Source organism: Hippopotamus amphibius, chromosome 3 (genome assembly GCF_030028045.1).
Source record: "Hippopotamus amphibius kiboko isolate mHipAmp2 chromosome 3, mHipAmp2.hap2, whole genome shotgun sequence".
Taxonomy (NCBI): domain Eukaryota; kingdom Metazoa; phylum Chordata; class Mammalia; order Artiodactyla; family Hippopotamidae; genus Hippopotamus; species Hippopotamus amphibius.
Genome location: NC_080188.1, coordinates 52,739,471 through 52,761,229, shown reverse-complemented (window position 1 = coordinate 52,761,229; position 21,759 = coordinate 52,739,471). Strand labels below are relative to the sequence as shown.

At 40.7% G+C, this 21,759-nt stretch overlaps 1 protein-coding gene across 1 annotated transcript in view; it reads left to right on the top strand.

Annotated features, from left to right (window-relative positions):
- Positions 1 to 21,759, top strand: part of LOC130848450 (uncharacterized) — a 478,274-nt gene that overhangs the window by 143,712 nt on the left and 312,803 nt on the right. The window contains exon 2 of the mRNA XM_057726930.1: positions 2,375 to 2,448. Coding sequence (XP_057582913.1) covers positions 2,375 to 2,448 — 74 coding nt within the window. The remainder of the gene's footprint in view (positions 1 to 2,374; positions 2,449 to 21,759) is intronic.

Genomic DNA, 21,759 nt, shown 5'->3' with positions numbered 1-21,759 from the left:
ACACATTTGGTTATTTTAAGTTAAAGTATCCAGTGAAATGCAGAGGGGAAAATCATAGCATAAATTGGGAGATCTTGTGTTTGTGGCTGGATAGTATTTTTGTATTTTTGTGTGGGGTGTAAGTGGGGTAGATAAGCATGTGATCTCCTTAAATTTTTTTTTTTTAGTACAATGTAGGCTTTAGGGTAACCAGTGGTTACTCTGTACAGTCTGTGTTTGAAAGAAATGCATTCAAGATCTTAAAAATTAATGGTTACATATGTAAGAACTTCTGCTTTCAAAAGCAAAGCATCACGTCATCTCTATCCTGAAGTGTTCGTGTGTCTATTTCTTGCCTCAGCAGCCAACTCCATGTATGTTTACTCAGGAGTGTTTGAATCCAAAGCTTCACCCTTAAGCATGCAGGATGCAGGCCTCAATCCATTCTTTACTCTGTTCATGCAACAGTGGGAAATGTGACAGATAGTTTAACCAACCCACATTATCTTGAATACCACAGTTTTCACCAGTGAGAGCCTGTTTCTACATCCACGGTGCCGAGATGCTGCTGATTTCACCAGAGGAACTCTATTTCAGAAATTCTTTATACTCATTAGCAAAAGCACAGGTGAGGACCAAGAGATGAACCCCAAAGTGCAAGTAGCAGCAGTCCCTCTGGTGTGTGAGTTCACCCCATGAACCTGGGTTCCTGATTGGGACATCTGGCTCCCCCTTGAGTAAAGCTGAAGCCAAATAACACATTATTGGGTCCCATTTGTCTATGCTGAAGACTTTAAAGTAAATTGTGGACATTTATCTGTGATGGACCTAAGCAAGCTCTCGAACACAGCTGCTCTCCATCTTATTTATCTTTATGTTTGTACAGTTTTGCCTTTGGCCACATACTCATTCTCATTTCTAGCTCAGCTCCTGCCCCAGTTTCATGCGTGATGATAGTTCCCTCTTTATACATAAGTGTATTAAAAAGCATGGTTCCTTTTTTGAGTGATTATTTAGGTTACTTTATTTACTAGTGCCATTGTGCTAAATGTAACAATTTTTCATGATTTAAAGCTCTGCCAAAAGAGGAAAAAAAATGACAAGTTTCCCCTTGGTGTGAAATGAGTGCCTTCCACCTTAGTCCTTTGGGGCTCTGGTTCGTTTCACCTGTAAAGTGAGGTATTTGGACAGAATAGCTATTCTTTCCCTGTGAGCTCTGATAATCTGAGATGTCTGTCCTAGCAGTTATACCTTAGGCTCAGGCTGCAGCAGCCTGTGAGGCAAGTCCATTGAACAGGGCTTGCTGCCTTGGGTGTGGATCTTTCCTTTTATGATGGTGAGTGGAAGACTCCAGACATCACTATTTGATGATCCAGCTGGCTCTGTTCCTGTCATGACTAACGGATGTGTATGGTGATGGTGCTAAGACTCTGCCAGAGGTGAGGCATCTTTTAGTCCAGGAAGCACATCAAAAGGGGGATCCATGGGATTCAGCTGCCTGCCTCAGTTTTGATGCAGTCATTGACTAAATAAGCATGACGAACATAGCACATCGGTCTGTCTTTGCCTTTAAATTGAGTTCTGTTCCTCAGCAGGTTGCCTGATTTAAGACCCTGTGTCGTTGATTATCTGGCATTGTCTTTGAAGGCGTAATGGGCTGGAGTTGATGTCTTTGTTTAATTTCAGTTTAAATATTATTTTATAATAGGCTTTTGTTTCAGTGTCCGTTTAGTCTTTGATGGTGGAGTTATTCATCCTCACAGAGAAATTCAATAGACTGAAACTTGAAAGAAAAATGTATAGATATCAGTATTTATTCAATATATGGTGCCTGTTGACTGAATTCAAGGAATGTGCAGCTCCCGTGGCTGATATTCTAATGAGAGGACTCCTTCGTTTGTTCATTTGTGGCTGCTTCTGCCTGTTGTTTTTCTCTCTGTTCTCTCGTCTTCAGTTGCCATGCTTCTGCTCTCCGAAAGGGCTTAGCTCATGAGCCCACTATCCCCTAGAAAGCATGGAGAAAGAAGATTGGCAGAAATGGTTGTTTTTTCAGCTCAGTTTTTTCCCTGGATAGTTTAGTTCAACTCTTTGTTTTTTCATTAAGTCATCAAGTTATCAGGTCAAGAAAGAAAAAAAAACCAGGCACACTTACAGTCATATTCTGATTACTTTTAAGCAGAAAGTAAAAATGTAAGGATATAATATTATTTTTAATAGTCTTATTAAGTATAATTTTTTTATTATGGTTTAAGCCAAACTCTCTCTCTCTACCTCCCACCCTCATCCATTGGAACAATATACCTTTCTTTGCCTCTTCTTGCTGACTTTGAAGAAATCTCATGATACCATGATCTTTACTTAAATTCATGTTTGGTTAATCTGTTTCTTCTTTCAGGTCCACTCTTCCACCTCGTTCTGTGCCCTGGTGGTTGGATGACTTCACCAGATTACCTCACTCTCTGGCTCAAGGTTGGTTTGGCCAAAGGGGGCGTTGGCAAGGATTAGAGGGAGAGAGGAGACCTGCGTGTTCATCACCCCTCCCCTCTCTTTGTAGCAGCCAATGTGTTGGCTCATTCTGGACTCTCTTATATTTTCTATATAATGTCCCTCCCCGCACAGCCTCTTTGTTTTCATATTCCAGCAGCCACCTTGCCCCTTCAGGCTTATGGGTGTTTACAGGGACCACTGATACCAGCTCTTCATTGTCCCTTGAGGTTCCCTACCCCCTGCACACATTGTAGACAGGCCCCTTATTAAACTTTCTTCGTGGTGTTAATTTGGAATATGCCATCTGTTTCTTGCTGGAGCCCTTACGGGTAGAATAACTCAGTGAGTGCTTATATTACTGGGAGGTAGTATGGTATAATGGTTGTCTTCCATGTGGCATCTGACGGATCTAGGTTAGAACACATCCCCATCACTTGCTAACTCAGATGGAGATTATTTAACCACTCTGAGCCTTAGCTTTCTCGAATTTAAAGTGGAGATAATATTACCTACTTCACAGAATTCTTATAAGAATATGTATAAATACTCAAATATGTTAATTATTATATATAATTATATACAATAACGTTAAGGTAATATAGAATACTATATAACATAATATATTATATAACATATAATAATATTATATATAATAACATTATATATTATATTTTAGTCTCCCCTCAACTTATACTGAATCACTTCTTACTGGTAAGGCCTGAGCAATTACATAGCAGTCATTTTTGGCTCCTCTCCACCTTGTGCTGCTGATTTTTGTGTTTCACGTGCTGTGGACCTCCTCTTCCCTTGTGCCCCACAAATTCCTGTTTATCTTAATGGTAGTTTGCTTCCCACAGATTGTTCTGGCTGCTCTGGTAATCTTCCCTCAAGTCTGTGGAGTTTTCACATGACTCTTCTTCAAAGAGTGAGTGCTAGACACAGGGGATCCCTGTGAAGCAAAAGTCTTTTGCTTATGTTTTAACCCTAAGCGTTGGCTGCCTTTCTGTGCAGGTGCTAGGCATCACTGGGTAATCCCAGTGCTTTACAGGATAGCTGTTTTTTGTTTCTACCTTCTTTAAACAATATCTCTAAAATGTTCTGAGAGCACTGGCTAAGTCCAGAGAGGTGTTGCAAGGATTAGCTAATTGATTATTTTAAATGCTTTGGAACTGGCAGAGAGTTTAGTGAGACGGGCAGGCTAAATAATTTTTGCAGGTTTGATGGGAGTACATAGTGTACCAAATGGCCCTTGAATTTGCTTTAGTATGCAGTAGAACTTGCTTATTGTATAACATGTCCCATTAAGATGAGTTATATATGTTATTGCATTTAAAACATGACCTGGGGAAATGCTTTAAGATAAAGAGAGGTGTTTGGAAGATATACAAAGCTTTTGTCAAATGCAGTTGCAGTTACTGAAACCACTTGGGTTTTTCTGACTCAAGGGAAGTCCTGTGAAGCATGATTTAGTAACATTTGTTTCCTCAGGGCCTGCTGTGTGTCGGGGCTGGGTTGGTCACCATGGTTCCCAGCCTTCAAGGCCCATAGACTAGAAGAGGAGGCAGATATACAGACAGTCCAAACCCTTTCATAGTATGCTGTAGAGGCTAAGATGAATGAAGATATAAGGTACAGAGTGACAAAATCAAGTGGTAATTATCTCAACCTGGGGGAAATCAGGGATGATTCATAAAGGAAGAGAGGCTTGAGTTGGTCTTTTTTTTTTTTTAAGCTTTTAATTTTATTTATTTATTTATTTATTTATTTATTTATTTATTTTAGGCTGCGTTGGGCTCTTCGTTGTGGTGTGTGGACTTCTCTCTAGTTGTGGTGTGCAGCTTTTCTCTTCTCTAGTTGTGGCGTGTGGGCTCTAGGGCACATGGGCTCTGTCGTTGTGGTGTGTGGGCTCCAGGGTGTGTGCGCTCTGTAGTTTGCACCATGTGGGCTCTCTAGTTGAGGCACATAGGGTCTGTAGTTGTGGCACGTGGGCTTAGTTGCCCTATGGCATGTGGGATCTTAGTTCCCCAACTAGGGATCAAACCTGCGTCCCCTGCATTGCAGGACGGATTCTTTACCACTGGACCACCAGTGAAGTCCCTTGAGTTGGTCTTTAAGGGTGAGAGAGGTTTGCCACATGGTAAAGGGCTGAAGGACATTTCAAACAGAGGGAAGAGCATATGCAAAGTCTCTCCTTCTCTCTCTCCCTCTTTCATTCAAAGGTCTTTAAGAGTCTCTGCTTCCTCTATATCTAGCTTTTATTCTTTGCACATAGTAGGTATTCAATTAATACTTATAAGTGGATAGAATGAGTGGTAGGATTATAGACAGTGATTTCAGCATTATTCACTAGGTTTTTCTTTATTTTCTAACTTTTCTGTAACAAACATGTCTTTATTTTGTAATCAGAATATTCTAAAATACTCAGGGAATGGTTATCAGAGTCCACGGCTGCATTGGAGTTAGAAGTGAATGTAGTCGAAGAGGTCAATGAACTTTGGGCCTTGGGGACAGTTGTTAACTTGGTGGGGCAAAGGCTTGAGATTGCAGGAGGTATCACTGGAAATGAAGCTGGAATGATAGTTTAGGAACTTTTGACCTTGTGTTGTGGATCATAGTAGAGAAACCACTGAAATTATCAGTCAGGAAGTCTGTGTTAAGTGTCCTCTGGCAACAGCGTAGAGCGTGAACTGACTGCAGGAGAGGTTGAGGGAAAGGACCAATTGTGACACTTTTATAATCCAGGTGGAAAAGTGTTGCAAGTTCTCATGCTTGGGTAGTTGGAGAGAAGATAGTGAGTTGATTTGAGACAGGATACATTTGTAGTGTCTGTGACATAGTCTGTAGGAAGGCCAGTATTTGGAACCATGAGGAGGGATCCGTGCCTAAAGCATTACTGATGTCAGAGACTTTGGAAAATTGGAGGTGAGGAGGCTCTGGAAACCCCATGAGGTGGTGAGGACCGTGGACAGCATGGTCACAAAGGCAAGAGAAATACAAAAGAAAATGGTGCTGTAAAAATCATGAGAGAAGAAAAGGGAGAGGTGGTTCAGAAATGAGCAAATTATCTAGTCAGGAAGTAGATTATTTTCCTTGCTCCAGACATTCCTCTTCCTCTCTGCCTTCAGATTTCCACTCAAAAGACATCTCTTCAGAGATGCCTTCCCAGACCACCTCCCTAAAACAGCTCCCTTCATCACCCCATGCCACCTTCCCTGAGCACTGTTTCAAAATGCAGGCTTTATTATTATTCAGGTATAGTGAGGAGCAGGAAGTGATTGCCACTGAAAAGGTATTTTGTTATTTGCAGTCCTCAAGAGGAGCGGACATGCCGTGCCTTGCAGGGCCACATGAGGGAAGTACCAGGGCCAGTGAGGAGGCAGAGGGAGGGTGGAAACACAGGGTAGAGATTTACCATGGTTTCCATGGGAAGGAACCGGCGAGGCAGGAGTCAGGATAAGGAGACTTAGGGTTGGCTAGTCTGAATAATTTTGGTGAGCTCTTGGGCATAGGGGCTGTGCTTAGTTTTCTGGTACCTGCCCCTGGTAAGGTGATTAGGTAAGGAACTAGTGACCTGAGTAGAGTGGTTGGGGATGGGTTTGGATTGGTTGGTTTGCATAGATAAGACTTACTGGAAGGCAAGTTGTTTACTCTCTCTAGGAATCAGCTAGCCCTGGGAGGGGTGATGAAAACATCAGAATAAAAGGCACACTTAATAGGAGCACCACTTAATATTATACTGCATGGTTATTTGTTTGCAGAGAAGTGCCAGGGCTGAGACTACGGTGCAGTGAACGAGGCATTCATCTTGGGCACAAAGTGTAAGGGGGTGGGTGCCAAAGAACTCTGTAATCAAGTTGAATAGTATGTTAATATTTTTTAAAAATCAAAATGAACACAACAATATGCAAAATACCAAAACTGTAATTAAAGACAGGATTAGTCACAGTCTGTGCTGAGCCATGCTGGAGCCTGAAACAAAAGGAAAAATCAGTAATATGGATCCTGTCTTTTTGATTTTTAAAACTGTTACATTAAAATTATCCAGCCTTAAAAAGGAAGGCAATTCTGACACATGCTGCAACATGGATGAACCTTGAGGCTAAGTCACAAAAAGACAGATACTGTATGATTCCATTTACATGAAATACTTAGAGCAGTCAAAATCACAGAGACAGAAAGTAGAATGGTGGCTGCCAGGGCCTGGGAGCGAGGGGACTGGGGAGTTAGTGTTTAATGGGTTTGGAGCTTCAGTTTGGGAAGGTGAAAAGAGCTCTGGAGATGGATGCTGGTGATGGTTGTACAACATTATGAACATATTTGATGCCACTGAACTGTACACTTAAAAATGGTTAAGATGGTAGATTTTATGTTACGTGTATTTTACCACAGTAAAAAAAAATGTGAAAAAACACTATTGCATTAAAATAGTGCTTATCTTGACTACTGAGTTTTTTTGGCACCCCTTTACATTTTGCACTGGCTTCACCCTCATCTCAAGCCCAGGGAGCACTGTGGGCGGAGCTGGGTATAGGGAGGAAGGTGGTGGGGGGATCCGGAGCTGAGGTTTGGCTGTCCTCCTTCGGAGGAAGTGTGCCTTTTCCACTTATCATTGATTTGGAACTATTTAGTTTAAATGAGAAGGGGAACTGTATCTATTAAGAATGTGTTTGGCTGCAAATAACAGAATACTATGGCTTAAGCAAATAATGGTTTATTTTTCTCATACTCCAAAATATCTGGTGGTGACCACTGCTGGGGTTGATTCAGTGACAAGGTGGTTGGAGCTAATGTCTCTCTGTTTGTTTTGGGGGAAGGAGCAGCACCATATGTATCTGTCTTTTACATCAAAGAAGCTCAAATCTTTTTGGAAACACACCTCCCAATGATTTCTTCTTAAGCTTCATTGTTCAGTCCTGAGTCAAATGGTGCCCTGTTCCCCAGCTGCAAAGGAGGCAAGGGGACAGGATTGTCAAGACTGACCAGGACTGATCCTGATCCATTGCCTCTGTCTGGGCAGAGTGCCCTTTGCACAAGATTGGAGTTCTGTTAGCAAGGAAGCAAAAGGGAGGGAACTCCCTGGTGGTCCAGTGGTTAGGACTCTGTGCTCTCACTGCTGAGGGCCTGGGTCCAATACATACCTTATCGGGGAACTAAGATCCCACAAGCTGTGTGTGGCGAGGCCAAAAAAACTCAACAACAACAACAACAGCAACAAACAAAGCCAAAAACCAAAGAAACAAAAAAAGGAAGCAAGAAGGGAAATGGACATTGTGAAGGTAATTAACCACATCTGCCACCAGGTCCAAGTCAATAACTTCCTTTCACATGAACAATGATATTGATAACTTGGCACATTTATATATTTTTCATTTTGCAAGAGGAGTAAGCATTTTCTTCACTGTACTGTGTGGCTTCTAGCGAATTGGTTTTTATGGGCTTAAAACCCTGAACTATTTAAGGGTAATCCTGTGGTACTGCTGTGGGAGGGGTCCACCCCTCTAGCCCTGAGGCGTTATTAACACGGAAAGCATTAAAAATGTGGCCTATTTTCTTTTTAAATGACTTAGAATTTGGCTTAGTGTCTAATCATTTACTCCTGTTAGGCCATCTGTCCTGTGTCCTGACCACATCATTGGAGACAGATGACTTTCCTGGGCTGGAGAGCCGGAGAAGCAGATCATTACATTTTTCTCTTTAACTACACACTGAATAGGGACTTCCCTGGTGGCGCAGTGGTTAAGAATCCGCCTGCCAATGCAGGGGACACGGGTTCAATCCCTGCTCCAGGAAGATCCCACATGCTGCAAGCAGCTAAGCGATGTGCCACAACTACTGAGCCTGCTCTCTAGACCCCTGAGGCACAACTGTTGAGCCTGTGTGCCAAAACTACTGAAGCCCTTGTGCCTAGAGCCCGTGCTCCGCAACAAGAGAAGCCACTACAATGAAGAGACTGCACACCACAATGAAGAGTAGTCCCCGCTCACCACAACTAGAGAAAGCCTGTGTACAGCAATGAAGACCCAACGCAGCCAATCAATCAATCAATCAATCAATTTATAAAAACAACAACAACAAAAACTACACACTGAATAAGTAACCTGCTGTTTATTTATTTGGAAAACTTTCTATCTAGGATTTAAGATCCAGTCAAATAGGGTGGAAATGTCTGAGGTTCTTAAAAGATTTTGTTAAAAAAAAGAAGTCTACAGATTCCATGGTCTAGATGTCCCAAGGTCAAACCCATATCAGGCTACTCCCAAAGATTTTAATGTGGAAGAAATAAAAACTGGAAGGAAAAAAGAGATGGACAGAACTTCCTGAAGAAGTAACTTGTCAGCTGAGATGCAGACAGGGAGAGTGAACCCTGAACCCTGGGTGGGAGTGGGAGGAAGAGTCCACGCTGACCATGGACAGGCACCGTGGGCCTCCACATCAGTGCTGAGTGCCACTTGCCTCTTCACTCTTTCTTCACTCTCTGAGTCACAGTTAGTTCAGAGCCTTCATTCCTGGTTCCCATGATGGCCCTCTCTAGTAAGTTTGCAGGGGAAGGTCTTCATTTTATGCACGTAGACCTCAGCTGTAAGTTGTACCATGTTTTGCTATAGATCCCGAAGGTTAGGTGGACCCTAAAGAAGAAACTGAGTCTAGAACGTCTTGCCTCCTCTGAGAGATCCCCCCAGAAATGGATGCTGTCTCCATATGAAGAAAGAGACTTTGGCAGGGCTGATTTTTTTTTTTTTTAATAAAACAAAATTAGAGCGTTTATTACTCCAGGTATAATTTAATTTATCGACCCCGAATTGTAATTAACTGTTTGTTACAGGGCGTCCCAACCCATAGTCCTCTGTCCAAGGTTAACAGGCTCTCATCTCTTTAACTTCTTAGTAGACTTGGCCTTAAAATGACATTTTTTTCCTCAGGCTGCCACCCCCTGGGCTTTCCATCGGAGGATGTCAGCGAGGGACCTCAGGGTTTCCTCTTCCTGGGGTGCAAGGGGAGTCGCTTTTCTTTGAAATTTCAATCAACTTGATGCTTCTTTTATCATGTAATTCTTTTATTTTTCGTTTAGGAGAAAGGAATTTCTCCAAGATTTCTATTTACTTAAGGCGTAAAAAAAGTGGAATTCTGCTATTTATTAGTGTTCTTTTTCAAGCTGCTTTGAGATAACAAGACAGAGATTTTGTCAAGCTACAGAACTGACTTGAGGAGAGGTAGCTGATGAGACTGGGAAAGAGGGCTCCGATGTGAGCCTGTTGGTCTGTAGGCTCCCCTCCCTGCTAGGCTGACCTGGGGGCAGGTACCAGGTCAAGATGGGAAAGATGGGCAGGGCTGATTCTAATTACATTCACTGCAAACTAAATTTAAAAGCCCTGATAAATATGTAACTGCCTGCGGTAGTTTTCTAGGCCATGTACAAAGAAAGTTCTAGACCTGTCTTCTGGATACATAAAATCTAAGAGGAATAAAGTGTAGAATTGATGGGAGTGACTCTTCTACTTCTTGTTTACAATGCACAGACACTATTATGATTAACTGCTGTTATTTTCAGGAGAAACGGAGCAACTACCGCACCAGTTCTGCAGTGACAACCTCAGAACGTCTTGCTTCTCGCTCAGAACCTTTGCTTTGCTTGCACTGACCCTCGGTTTAAGAAATTAACCAATCCAAAGATGTACCTGCTTTTGACATCCTGACTAAGAACTCTGAGACCAACCTAAAAGCTATGAAAAAATGGACCTTCACTTTCCTTAATAAGACATTATTTCAGAGTTTTTTTGGGGCTCTCTATTGCTTCAGTAATTCAATAAAACTCAAAATAATACTTGAAACTCAAAATAAAGTTTGCTTATATTCTCATAAGGACATTACCACGAGATAAATTAAAAGAGATGCATCTTTTGAGGGTCTGGAGGAAGGTTGTGTGTGAGAGTGAAGTTCACATCCAGTCTTGATCTGCTGACCAGATAGCGTGATTGGGGGCTTTTGAATGTCCTGGCCTTTCTGGATCAAGGCACCTACTTCTCCAGGTTCTCCCTGGTGTCCCCAAGGGAGCTTCTTCCAGAATCTTTTCAGTATAGTTTAACAATTCTTGGCATAAATATTTGTTGGATAATCAAAGGCCTGAGCGTCAAGGTTCTCTGAGCTTACAGAGGACTCAACATTTCTGAAGACCATCTGTGGAGATAAGAATCCCCAGATTTGCGAACACCTCTGTACCATATTATTCCCCCATAAAGTGGGTATTTTTTTCAATAATACCCACTGGCTGGAGCAGTCACTGAAATAGTTTCAGGACACCCCCCCCCCCCATTTTCATATACAGCAAACTGTGGACTCTTTCAAGTCCTAGATCCAAGTTCGTTGCCAAATTTAACATTCTATCCTTTAGTGTATCCAAAATTCCCATGGTAACTCAAGCCTCATTCCAATTCCTCTAAGGAATCCCCAGGGAATTTCAAATTCTGCTCCAAGTGTTAGGTATCTTTCATTCATCTTGCAGCATTTACTCTGATGCTAAAAGATGGGACCTTGTCCATCCTGTGTCAGTGCACTGGCCACTGTGGCAGTGTTCCTTTTGCTGCTTATCCTGAGAGTGGCTCCTATGTGGCCGGTGTCCACTGAAGGCACTGCCAAAGCTAGTACCTGTGTTGCTGATGCCAGCCAATACCTGTGCCCAGGATGCCTGGATGCCAGTGCCTGATGGTGGAGCCCTGCGATCTGTACCAGGGGTGCTGGTTCACGGGCCACAGAGCTGCCAGTGCCTACACCAAAATGCCTTATCTCAGCAATTATAATTGTGTTTTCTTCTCACCAGGTACCCTTCCTTCCTTAACTAAGCTAAAGTACAAAATAATTCAAGATAGAAGAAGAGTCAGAAACCCTTCTAGCATAACCATCTACAAGAGAAATATTAAGAAGAGGTCAGTTTAAACAATGTGAACAGTCTGGAAGTCTTTGTGATTATTGTATTTGTAATATACCAAACTTGGGGAGCTTATTGCTTCTTCAGTGTTAGGCAATAATCGTATTCTATGCTGTGGCTAAATTCTAAAGCCAGCTTGTAAAAAAAAAAAAAAAAAAAGGAAAATAGACAAAGTCATTCTTGAAATCCCCTTCAATTGCTCATAGACTACAAGTATCCATGGCCATGTTTACATGCCACAGTGAAGACTGACAGGCCATCTTTTGACATATCTAACACGGCTGGTTTTTCCACTGGCATTGAAGGAAACCATTGTTTCTTTGACTGCTAAAAGTGCTTGACTTGGGTATAGGGGCCGTGTTGTATCAGAAATGCAGATCTCTAGATATCATAGTATTGTGGCATCCAGTAAGATGTTTGCACTATGGGAGGCATAAAAACCAAAGCCAGCTAAGGGAAAAATGTGGTGTATCCACTCCTTTCACAGCATAAGAATAGTAAATTAACATTTATTGAAGACTTATGCTGTCAGGCACTCTTTTAAGCACTTTATATGTATTAACTCATTTAATTCTTACAACAACCCCAGAAAGTGTTTGTTATTATTATTTTTTAACAACAAATAAATTTATTGATTGATTGATTGACTACATTGGGTCTTCATTGCTGCACACAGGCTTTCTCTAGCTGTGGCCAGTGGGGGCTACTCTTTGTTGTGGTGCGTGGGCTTCTCATTGCAGTGGCTTCTCTTATTGCAGAGCACCAGCTGTAGGCTTGGGCTTCATAGTTGTAGCATGTGGGCTCAATGGTTGTGGCTCACGGGCTCTAGAGCACAGGCTCAGTAGTTGTGGCACATGGGCTTAGTTGCTCCGAGGCATGTGGGATCTTTCTGCACTAGGGATCGAACCCGTGTCCCCTGCATTGGCAGGCGGATTCTTAACCACTGCACCACCAGGGAAGTCCCAAGTGTTTGTTATTATTATGCCCATTTTTTTGAAAAGTAAAACTGAGGTACAAGGAGGTCAAGTGACTTGCACAGTTGAAAAGTGGCAGAGCTGGAATCTGAACTCAGTCATTCTGGCTCTAGTGCTCTTGCTCTTCACTGCTTGTGCTACACTTTTAACTGTGAATGCACTATTTGAATGACTTTTTCTCTCCTTCTTTTCATTTTGGTTGGAGTGGAATTTACCAATTTAGTGTTTTTAATGATGTGACTCCATTGTGCTTCCTTACTGTAGCAAAAATTCAAATTATACTTAAAGGCATAAAATGTATAAAGGGGTGATGTCCCATGTTCTCGCCCTTAGGACAAATGTTAATGGCTTGCGCATATCCCCCCCAGGATTTCTCTTATGCATGCACTCACACACATATTTTGTTTTTGTTTGACTATACTCTAATTTCCTTTCTCACTAATCAGTGTCATAGACCTCTTTCTATGTCAGAATATAGAATTCCACCTCCTCCTTTTAAAGAGCTGTTTTAGTAAGCACATGTTATTCCACTGCATGAGTAAACCATAATTTACCTTTGCATATTCCCTTACTGATAGGTAGTCAGATTTAAAAAAATTTTTTTGCCAAGTTTTTACTGTTATAAACTGTGGCACACACACTCATTTGTTCTCCTAGTATTTTTGCAGATGTATTTTTTTAGTTTTAAATCTTTGATCCACATGGAATTTATCTTGTGTAGGAGGTGAGGTGGGGATTACAGGGATTTCTTGCCTTTCCTCATTCAAATGATTACTCACCTGAAGAGATTCAGTCTCCAGGCACCCAAGTAAACACGTTGCACCTGGTATAGAAATACACTGAAAATTGTAATAAGGAGAATCTCTATGGTGGAAAATAGTAGGTAGTGTGTATTGGGGAAAGGAAGCACAAACAGCAGGCTCCACCAATATGAGCTAGAGGAGAGAGTCTGCTTTCAGGTTGGAATGCTGCATTTTAATCAGCAATATTATTCCCAAATGTTTAGCTGTAACAGTGGGGGGATTAGAGACCCCTGCTTGCTCATCATAATTCAGAACCTGCACATCAGAGTGTCTAATTAGATCTTCTCACTTTTGAAAGGTCAGCCAATACAATTGTCATGTTGTGTCATTCAAGGTCTAGAAGTTACTCTGCTATAAGCTTGATGGATTTCTTTTAAAGTTAAAAATTGCCTGTTCATGCCTAGCGTCTTTAAGTGAGCTTTGCTGGCCTAAGATTTTGGCAGGCCATCATGCAAAGGACCTCTGAAATCTTTCAGCCACTTAGAACAATTTGTATCCTTTGTATTTTTTTTCTTTATCACTTTGGACACTCTGCTAGAGAGAGCCTGGTATCTTAAGGCGTTTTGTATATTTTCCTACTCGCAAGGAAAACAGCATTCGATTCAGTCTTTGTTTTGGGTCTTGAGCTCTGTAATTGAATATTACTTTCAATTAATTTCCATGGGGAAAAGAAAAGTCCCCAAATAAGCTGTGCTCTTCTGGAAATATTATCATCATACAGGAATGAATGGAGCTAGATTTTCTCAATTTTATTTCTTGGTTATAAGCCAGGGAAGTTAGGGAGCTATCTTAATTCTTTTAAGCCACTAGGATCTTTTTCTTTTTAATTTTTATTTCATATTGGAGTATAGCTGATTAACAGTGTTGTGTTAGTTTCGGGTGTACAGCAAAGTGATTCAGTTATACATACACATGTATCTATTCTTTTTGCAAGTCTTTTCCCATTTAGGTTATCACAGAATACTGAGCAGAGTTCCCTGTGCTATACAGTAGGTCCTTGTTGCTTATCTATTTTAAATTTAAAATAGAAGCTACTAGGGTCTTAATTAGAATTCTATATGGGGTGACAAGTTCAGAGGAAAAAAACGTGAATTATGGGCAACCCTTCCGTGTGACAGTTGCTGCTGTCTCGCTCGGCGTGCTCAACCCCCACTAGACAGGCTGCCTCCTGGGTTCATCAGGCCTCACACCAGCTTTCTCCGTGCTCAGAGCTGCTGGGCTTTTAGCCTAAGGATCTGAGCATTCAAAGCTGAAAATGATCATTACTCCTATTTTCAGTTACCTTAAGGATGAAATTAGCTTTTGTGGGGGTATGAAGAGAATCTTATCACTACTAATAATGATATTTTCCAAAGTGTGGTTGCATCAGAATCAACTGGGTGTTTCATCAAAATGCTGCTCGTTGGAGTCCTTCCCAGAGTTGGAATCTCTGGTGGTAGAGCTCCGGGGTCTATTTTTAACAAGTCTCCTATGCTATTCATTTGTGCATTAAAGTTTGAGAACATTTGATTTATAACATTACTTCTATGGGAAAAATGGACTCCTTCTTCCAGCCAATTGGCTTCAAAGCGTACCTTTGGAATTTAGTGTGTGGGTACGTTGGGGCTTACTTGTGTGTGAAATCAGTGGTCTGGATGACAGTCACATTTTAAAGGTGTAAAGCTAACAACTGGTGAGCAGGTTATGGCTCTGGGTATTCAGGTTAATTAAGTTCTAAGGTATGGAGCTGAGGAATTAAAGCACACAATGGATATTCAGCTAGAACGTGAAGCTGCAAAAATAGTTTAAACATCTGTACCCAGATGCCGGCTGATTACTCTGACACTTGAGCTTTAGATAAGATGGCTCAAACCCTTCCCTGCTTCCACTGGAATGCTCAGTACTCTTTCCAAGATTTCTGCAAATCCTGGAGGACACATCTTCCCAGGATTACTTCGGGGGGATCATTTTTTTTCTGCTCTGCATCTTATGATGGTCCTTTATCTCTGTCCAGTATAGAAGGCCCCTTCTATTTGATTCCTCCAGCAACAAAGAGTTGTTTCATTAATCAGAATCTTCACAGAGGAAGGAGGAATGAAAGGGCAGATGTCACACTGCCACATCACACATCACAGATTACAAGTTACAGTCATGTATTAAACATCCTTGTCCATAAAGGTATTTTTGGCCACACCATCACAGGGGTGTGTCTCACTGGCCCAGCCACTTTGTGTTCTATCCTGGACTCTCTTCATCTTACTGGCTCCTCTGTCTCCTTTGTCTCAGCTACCTTTCCTGGCTTGCACTCAGAAGTCCAAATTCTTCTCACTGTTTTATTCAGAAAACTTCAACTCTCTCATGCCCCTCACTCCCAAACTCATCTCCAGGACCACCTTTGCATATCCAATACCAACCAAGGTGCTTGACTGAGCAAAAGGGCTACCCAGTCTTTTCTTTAACAGAATCCATTCTCCTTAGAGTACAGTTTGGGCATTAAATAGAATTTCCCTAAGGTCTGTTATGTATTTCTTTCATGGAAAAATTAATTCTGTCTAGGCTATCCTGAATGCTTAAGAGCTGAGAAAGAATCTTTTCTTCCTACATCATTAAAGAATCCTTTTTGGTTGGGAGAATCTCATCTGGAAAAAGTTAAGCAGGAATTTTATAAGGTTTTAACAGGCAGGTGCACATCAGTGCGCTCCCATTAGTTAACCTCATCAGTCTTTACAGCGCTTCTGTTAACATGTTTAGGACTAGAGCATCTCTATTTGTAGCCAAATAAATGCAAGCAGAAGAATTTCCTACTTGCCAGCAAAAAGAGTGCTACTGATGCCAGGTGAGTGGCATCTGCAATGCCACTCCAGGCATTCTGTGTCATAAATCCTATCTTGAGAATAAAGCAACAGAGTTAAATTGTTTTCAGAAGAGTTTGCTTTCTTACTCTCTTATCTTTTGTATATCTGAGAGCTTTCTTGGAATGGAAAGTCATTTCCCAGACGAGAGATCATTTTATTTAGTGCTCTTATTTTCTTGGTAAGTATTCTGAATTTTTTCCTATTAATTTCTATTTTTATGCACAGTGATTCTCAATTGGTGAGAAAATTATGATCTCATAATCTCTCTTCCTTGTACTTGCTGAATGATTAGGCTCATTTGCTGTGTGAGTTCCACTTCACGGTTGTGAAATGATGACTCTCCCTGACTCTGGCTAAGCATGTCGGCTTGATGGCTTTGACCTTTTCCACGAAAACAAGAGAGATGAAAAGATGTGACGTGTGTGTAAATTGTCACTCAAATGGGGTTATTTTGGCTAACGGCTCGGAATACATGCTTTGCTAAGCTCCCAGAAGGCACCAGTGGAATGTTTTGTGTTTTCTAAGACATTTGACAGTCTTGTTATTTTTAAGCAATGAGAAAAAATCCTGATTGGTGATTAAATACAAACAATAAGTCTATATCCTGAATCACAAGTTGTGTGAATAAATGCATTACAGATTCCCAAGAAAAACCCTGTTCTCAAGTGGTGCAGTTAAGTTCGCTTCATCTGCGCTGTGATGGATATTACTTCCACTGCACTTAATTGGGATAACTGACAAATTTAGATTCAGGACATTTCAGTGACTCCAAGGGATGTATAAATATCTCACCAAATCCATTTAAATGGTATTCTGGATTTGGTCAGGGGTCTCACTGTAGTAATTTGCAGGTGTGACCGATATTAACTTATAAATTTCCCATGACTGGTCCTTTGTTGATCTCAGGCCTCCCCTCTGTTCAGTAATGATGGCTCAGCAAGCATATTTTACCTTCCTTCTCTGCAGGCCCTTTATTGCTTTGAGATGTGCCTGTGTGTGTGTGTGTGTGTGTGTGTGTGTGTGTGTGTGTGTGGCACACACACGTTTTTAATAGTAATGCATGAGACAGTATTTCCCACTAGAGGATATTCATATGAGCTTGTGGAGCTGTTTCTTACTGGACGTATTTCTCTCCATTTGTCTGTGCTGTTAGTTAAGAGGACTCAGACGATGTCTGACTGGATAAACAATGACAAAACAATAGCGATGATGTAGAAGTCTACACATGCTCTAGCGATCTGTACATGTCACACTTGGCTGATGATCCTACAGTATGATTTTTAGTAATCACCATCAGGGTGGGTTTGAAGGTCAGCATAATAACCCTAACATGTTGCTGTAATGGAGCTGATAAATCTACATATGGATGGAAATGATTAATTTTTAGAATTCTTTTTTTTTTCATGACTTAAAATGAGATTCTCATTCCCTGACATTAGAACATAATCTTTCTATCATTTGCCATTTTTTTCTATCACCAGAATTTTAAAATATTTCGTATAGGGTTGAATTTAGTTTTTGACTTATTTCAGAGACTTGGAAAAGTGAACAGCTACAAATATGTAAGATTATTTAAGGCAGAAATGCTTGACTTGTGTTATTAGTAATCATTATCTTCAGCTAGTATCTCTCCATTTAAATGAAGATCTTTAGGGTATTTCTTAGTACTTCAGTTAGATTTGAACCAATTTTTTAAATGAATTTATTCAAGCTATATTTATTTATAACCAACTTAAGTTTTTCAGCTTTACTGAGGTATTATTGACAAATAAAAATTATATACATTTAGGTTGTGCAATATTTTTAAATGGTGTACAATGTAATTTAATATACATGTATTCTGTGAAATTATTACCACAATCAAGTAAATGAACACGTCTATCACCCCACATACTTACCATTTTTTTAAAAAAGATTTGAGCCATTTTGGTGGTAAAACAAATTAGCAGTAGAAGAGGTATTTGTGTGGCCCTGTACGTGTGGCTGTGTCTTTTGTTAATAATGAAGAAGGCAGACATCTGTAACATTTAATATCATTGAGGAGCCTTAAGATGAGCATAAAACCTATCTTGATGAGCTGAGCCCTGAGATAAGGAGAAAACTCCTAATAATAATGATAATAATGGCCATAATGTAGCAACAGTGGTTAAGAGAACTTACATGACAGTCAGCGTTCTTAAGTGTTTTATGTGTGTATGAACTCACTTAATCTTCACTACAGTCCTATGAGGCAGATATTTATTATCCCAATTTTAAAAACAAGAAACCAAAGGAAGACAGGTAAATTAACTTATCTGAGGTCACACAGCCAGGAAGCCACAGAATTGAGGTCTGAACTTTGGTAGAATTGCTAGATTCAGGGGGAAACACACACACACACACACACACACACACACACACACACAAAACGCCATCAATACTTGCCTCCTTTTTGTAATATTTGGAACATACTTACACTAAAGAGTTGTTCATTATTTATCTGAAATTCAAATTTAAATGAATGGCCTGTATTTTAGTTGGCAAATCTAAACCTAAATCATCTAGCTTTAGAGCCTATGTTTTTAACCTTTATGCTAAGTCTGCCTAAAACCCAAGCTTAGCTGATTGGTGTTGAGTTTGCACATCTTAGGTCAGTTCCTTTTAAAATCTAGACTGTTCAAGAAGATTATTCTTTCTAGAGGTAGGACTGCTGTCTGTGATAATGAGACTATGTAAGTTGGCAAATACATACTTTTAATTTACTCCATGTTCAGTGTTTTGTCAAAGATTGGTGAGATGTGGTTTTGCCCCGAAAGAGTTCACATCCCAGTAGATGAGATGGATATGTAAAAAGAGAATTCTATTGCAATATACTAATAGCTTTGCTGAACTATGAACTGTTGGCTCTTCCTAGGAGGTTTGGGGAAAGCATCATAGAGTAAGAATATTTGAATTGGGCCTTGCAAATTGAATAGGAGTTCATCAGGGAAAGAAAACAGTGGGTAGAAAGGAAACAACATGAGAGAAGGCAAGGATTTATAAAAGTGCATGGTGGAATCATTTTTAAAAATATAATGTACATGTGCTCTGCCAAGTAGCGGGTGACAGAATTGAAGAGTAGGATGTGGATATGGCTTGATGGACTTCAATGCTATACTCCAAAACCTTACCTTAGACAATTGGGAGCCAGTCAAGATTTTTAAATAGAGAAATGGTATGATCAGATGGTAGCAGAGAGGCAGATAGATTGGAGAGGAAAAGACCTCTCCATTCATCCAGGGGACCCATCATCCATGGGTCATTCATTTGGAAGAGACAGCTGTGGCGTGGAGATGTCGGTGAGTCATGTAGGTAGGCGAGTTTGCTCAGGAAAGTGTGCAGAACAAGGAGAGAAGAGGGTATGATCACATCCTGGGGAACACTGACATTTAATTTTGGAGCAGAATGAGAGAAGCTAGAAAAAGAGAATAAGAAAGGGCATCAGAGTGTAAGGAGAAGCAGGAAAGAGCAATGTTATGAAAATGAAGGCACAATGGGTAGATCCATCATATCAAATAGTATGTGGGCAGAGACGATGCCATTATATTGGATGACTGGGTCATTTTAATTTATTTAAAACATTTCAGCTTTAATTGGCCATTTTTGATGGCACTATTGACCACCTCTTATCTGGGTTGGTTTGACTTTGGAGTTTGCTACAGGTAAGGACTTAAGTCAAATGCTCTGAGTTACCTTTGAGCATATATTCTGCAAGAATCCATTTATTTACATGATGCTCCAACTTCTAAAATGCTTAATTATTGTATATAAAACAAGAAAACAGTTTACATGGGAAACTGTATGGTCTAATACTAATGTAGAATACTTCAAGGTATAAAGAAATTTGGCTATTTGTCAGTGATGTTAGAGAAAATTTGCCATCTACTGTTGCTGGAATTCTGTTGGCTAATCCACTTTGCTGGGTCTCTGCCTGCTTGGCCCTCCAGAGCCTCTCTTTGTTCTTGTCCAGGCCCAGGAAGCTGGCCTGTAAGGACTACCTTAAGGAGATGCCCTTGCTTTCTGGCTTCTGGTAGGGTTTGACCAATGGAGTGAACGGACAGAACATCTAAGAGGGGGAGGTGAGTGGCATCCTGGCTTGCTCCCTGCTGGGTCACCACAGGTCAGCTGCTGCCTTCCTTTGAAGGCCACAGCTCCAGAGTCAGGCATGGACTTTTCCATAGAGCTCTTCTCCCTGAGTTCTGATAACCCAAGTCCTATCTTTGCCTTTCCAGGCCCTCAGTCCTCTCCCCAGATCTTACCAGCTGTAGTGTGTGGTTCTATGCCGTACTGGTTTCCCTAAACCTTAAGCCCCACCCACACCCTTGTAAAGTCTCCTGGTGGCGCAGTATGTGTGTTTCAGGCTGGGACCCTGACCAATACAACTACGGATCCACTTTTTAGAGTAAGATTTAGGACATGGTAGGAGATGCTAACTTGGGAGACCTAAAGAAGGAAAATGCAAACTTCCTGATAGAGATGGTACTTCCTTAGGTCATTTGTGTTGCTTGAAATGGTTTTTTTGGGGGAGGGAGGGGGAGAGAGTAGGTTGTCCTAAATTATCAGAGAACCTCTGTAGGTTTTTAGATGTTATATTGGTGAAGAGAACAGCTCTGTGCTTGTGTGTGAGTCCTTGAGGGTTCCTAGGGCTATAAGAGGATGTGGTCTAGCATGGTACTGGGCAAATTAACCAAGCTTAATCCAGTGCCTCTGAGTCTTGGTCATACTACATCAGCTTGTAAATTTTATTTTGTTAGAGGTGAAATAAAATTAGGAAAAAATTGAAGAACAAATGGAAGATAGTTCAGGAATGTATTTTTAGGGTATTACAAATCTGGGGAGAAAAACAAATTGTATAAGCATAAGTGTGGAAGGAAAGATCTGGATTTACATTACTAATAAAATAAAGGTATTGTATGAAATGAAACACCCATTCATTTCATCACATGATATTAGAATATGCAGATAAATTATAAAATATAGGCATTGAGTAGGAAACAAATATATATGAAACATTTTGCAAACTATGGCATCCTATATAAATGAAAGTTATTACAGTAGTAATCCTCCTTTTCAATATTATACCATTTTAAGATACTCTGTCTAGTCCTACTTTCCAACTTTAAAATTCTTTTAAGGAAAAATGTGAGGGCCATTTTTTCATCAAGATGGCTTAAGTTTAATTTCATTTGCTGCATTTCATTTATGCTCTCCTGAGTTACCTTACAACCTTGTGCTTCTAGGACATATTGCAGGAAAGATGCTTTACTCTTGATGGGAAATCTGATTTATGTTCTAAAGAAGGAAGTCTGACCTAGGTAGAGAGGATCAAGTAAAAATGGTTCCACACCATCTTAAATGCAGGTGGGCCTCAAAGGCATACAGTGGCTATGCCTACACATGTTCTCCATGGCGCTTCATTATACCCCACCTGGCAGAAAAGGAAGTAGAAGCTGTTTGAGTCCGGGTCCCAGAGCTTGCATGCTCAAACTTGGGACTATAATCTATGTCTCCTAACTTTCACTCTGATGATAGATTGTCCCCATTTTCACGCTGGAATGCTACAGCTCTAATGGGAAAATGTGCAAGCAGGTTGAGAGAGAATGAAACCAAAAAGCCTAGGGCCCTCTGTAGTCAGTCTTTTAAAATTTCTTGACTTGCTGCTGGTGAGAAAGAGTTAATTTGGCAACAAAGCCACCATAAAGTTATATTCATCTGAGAACCATGTAGCTGGAATCCAACCC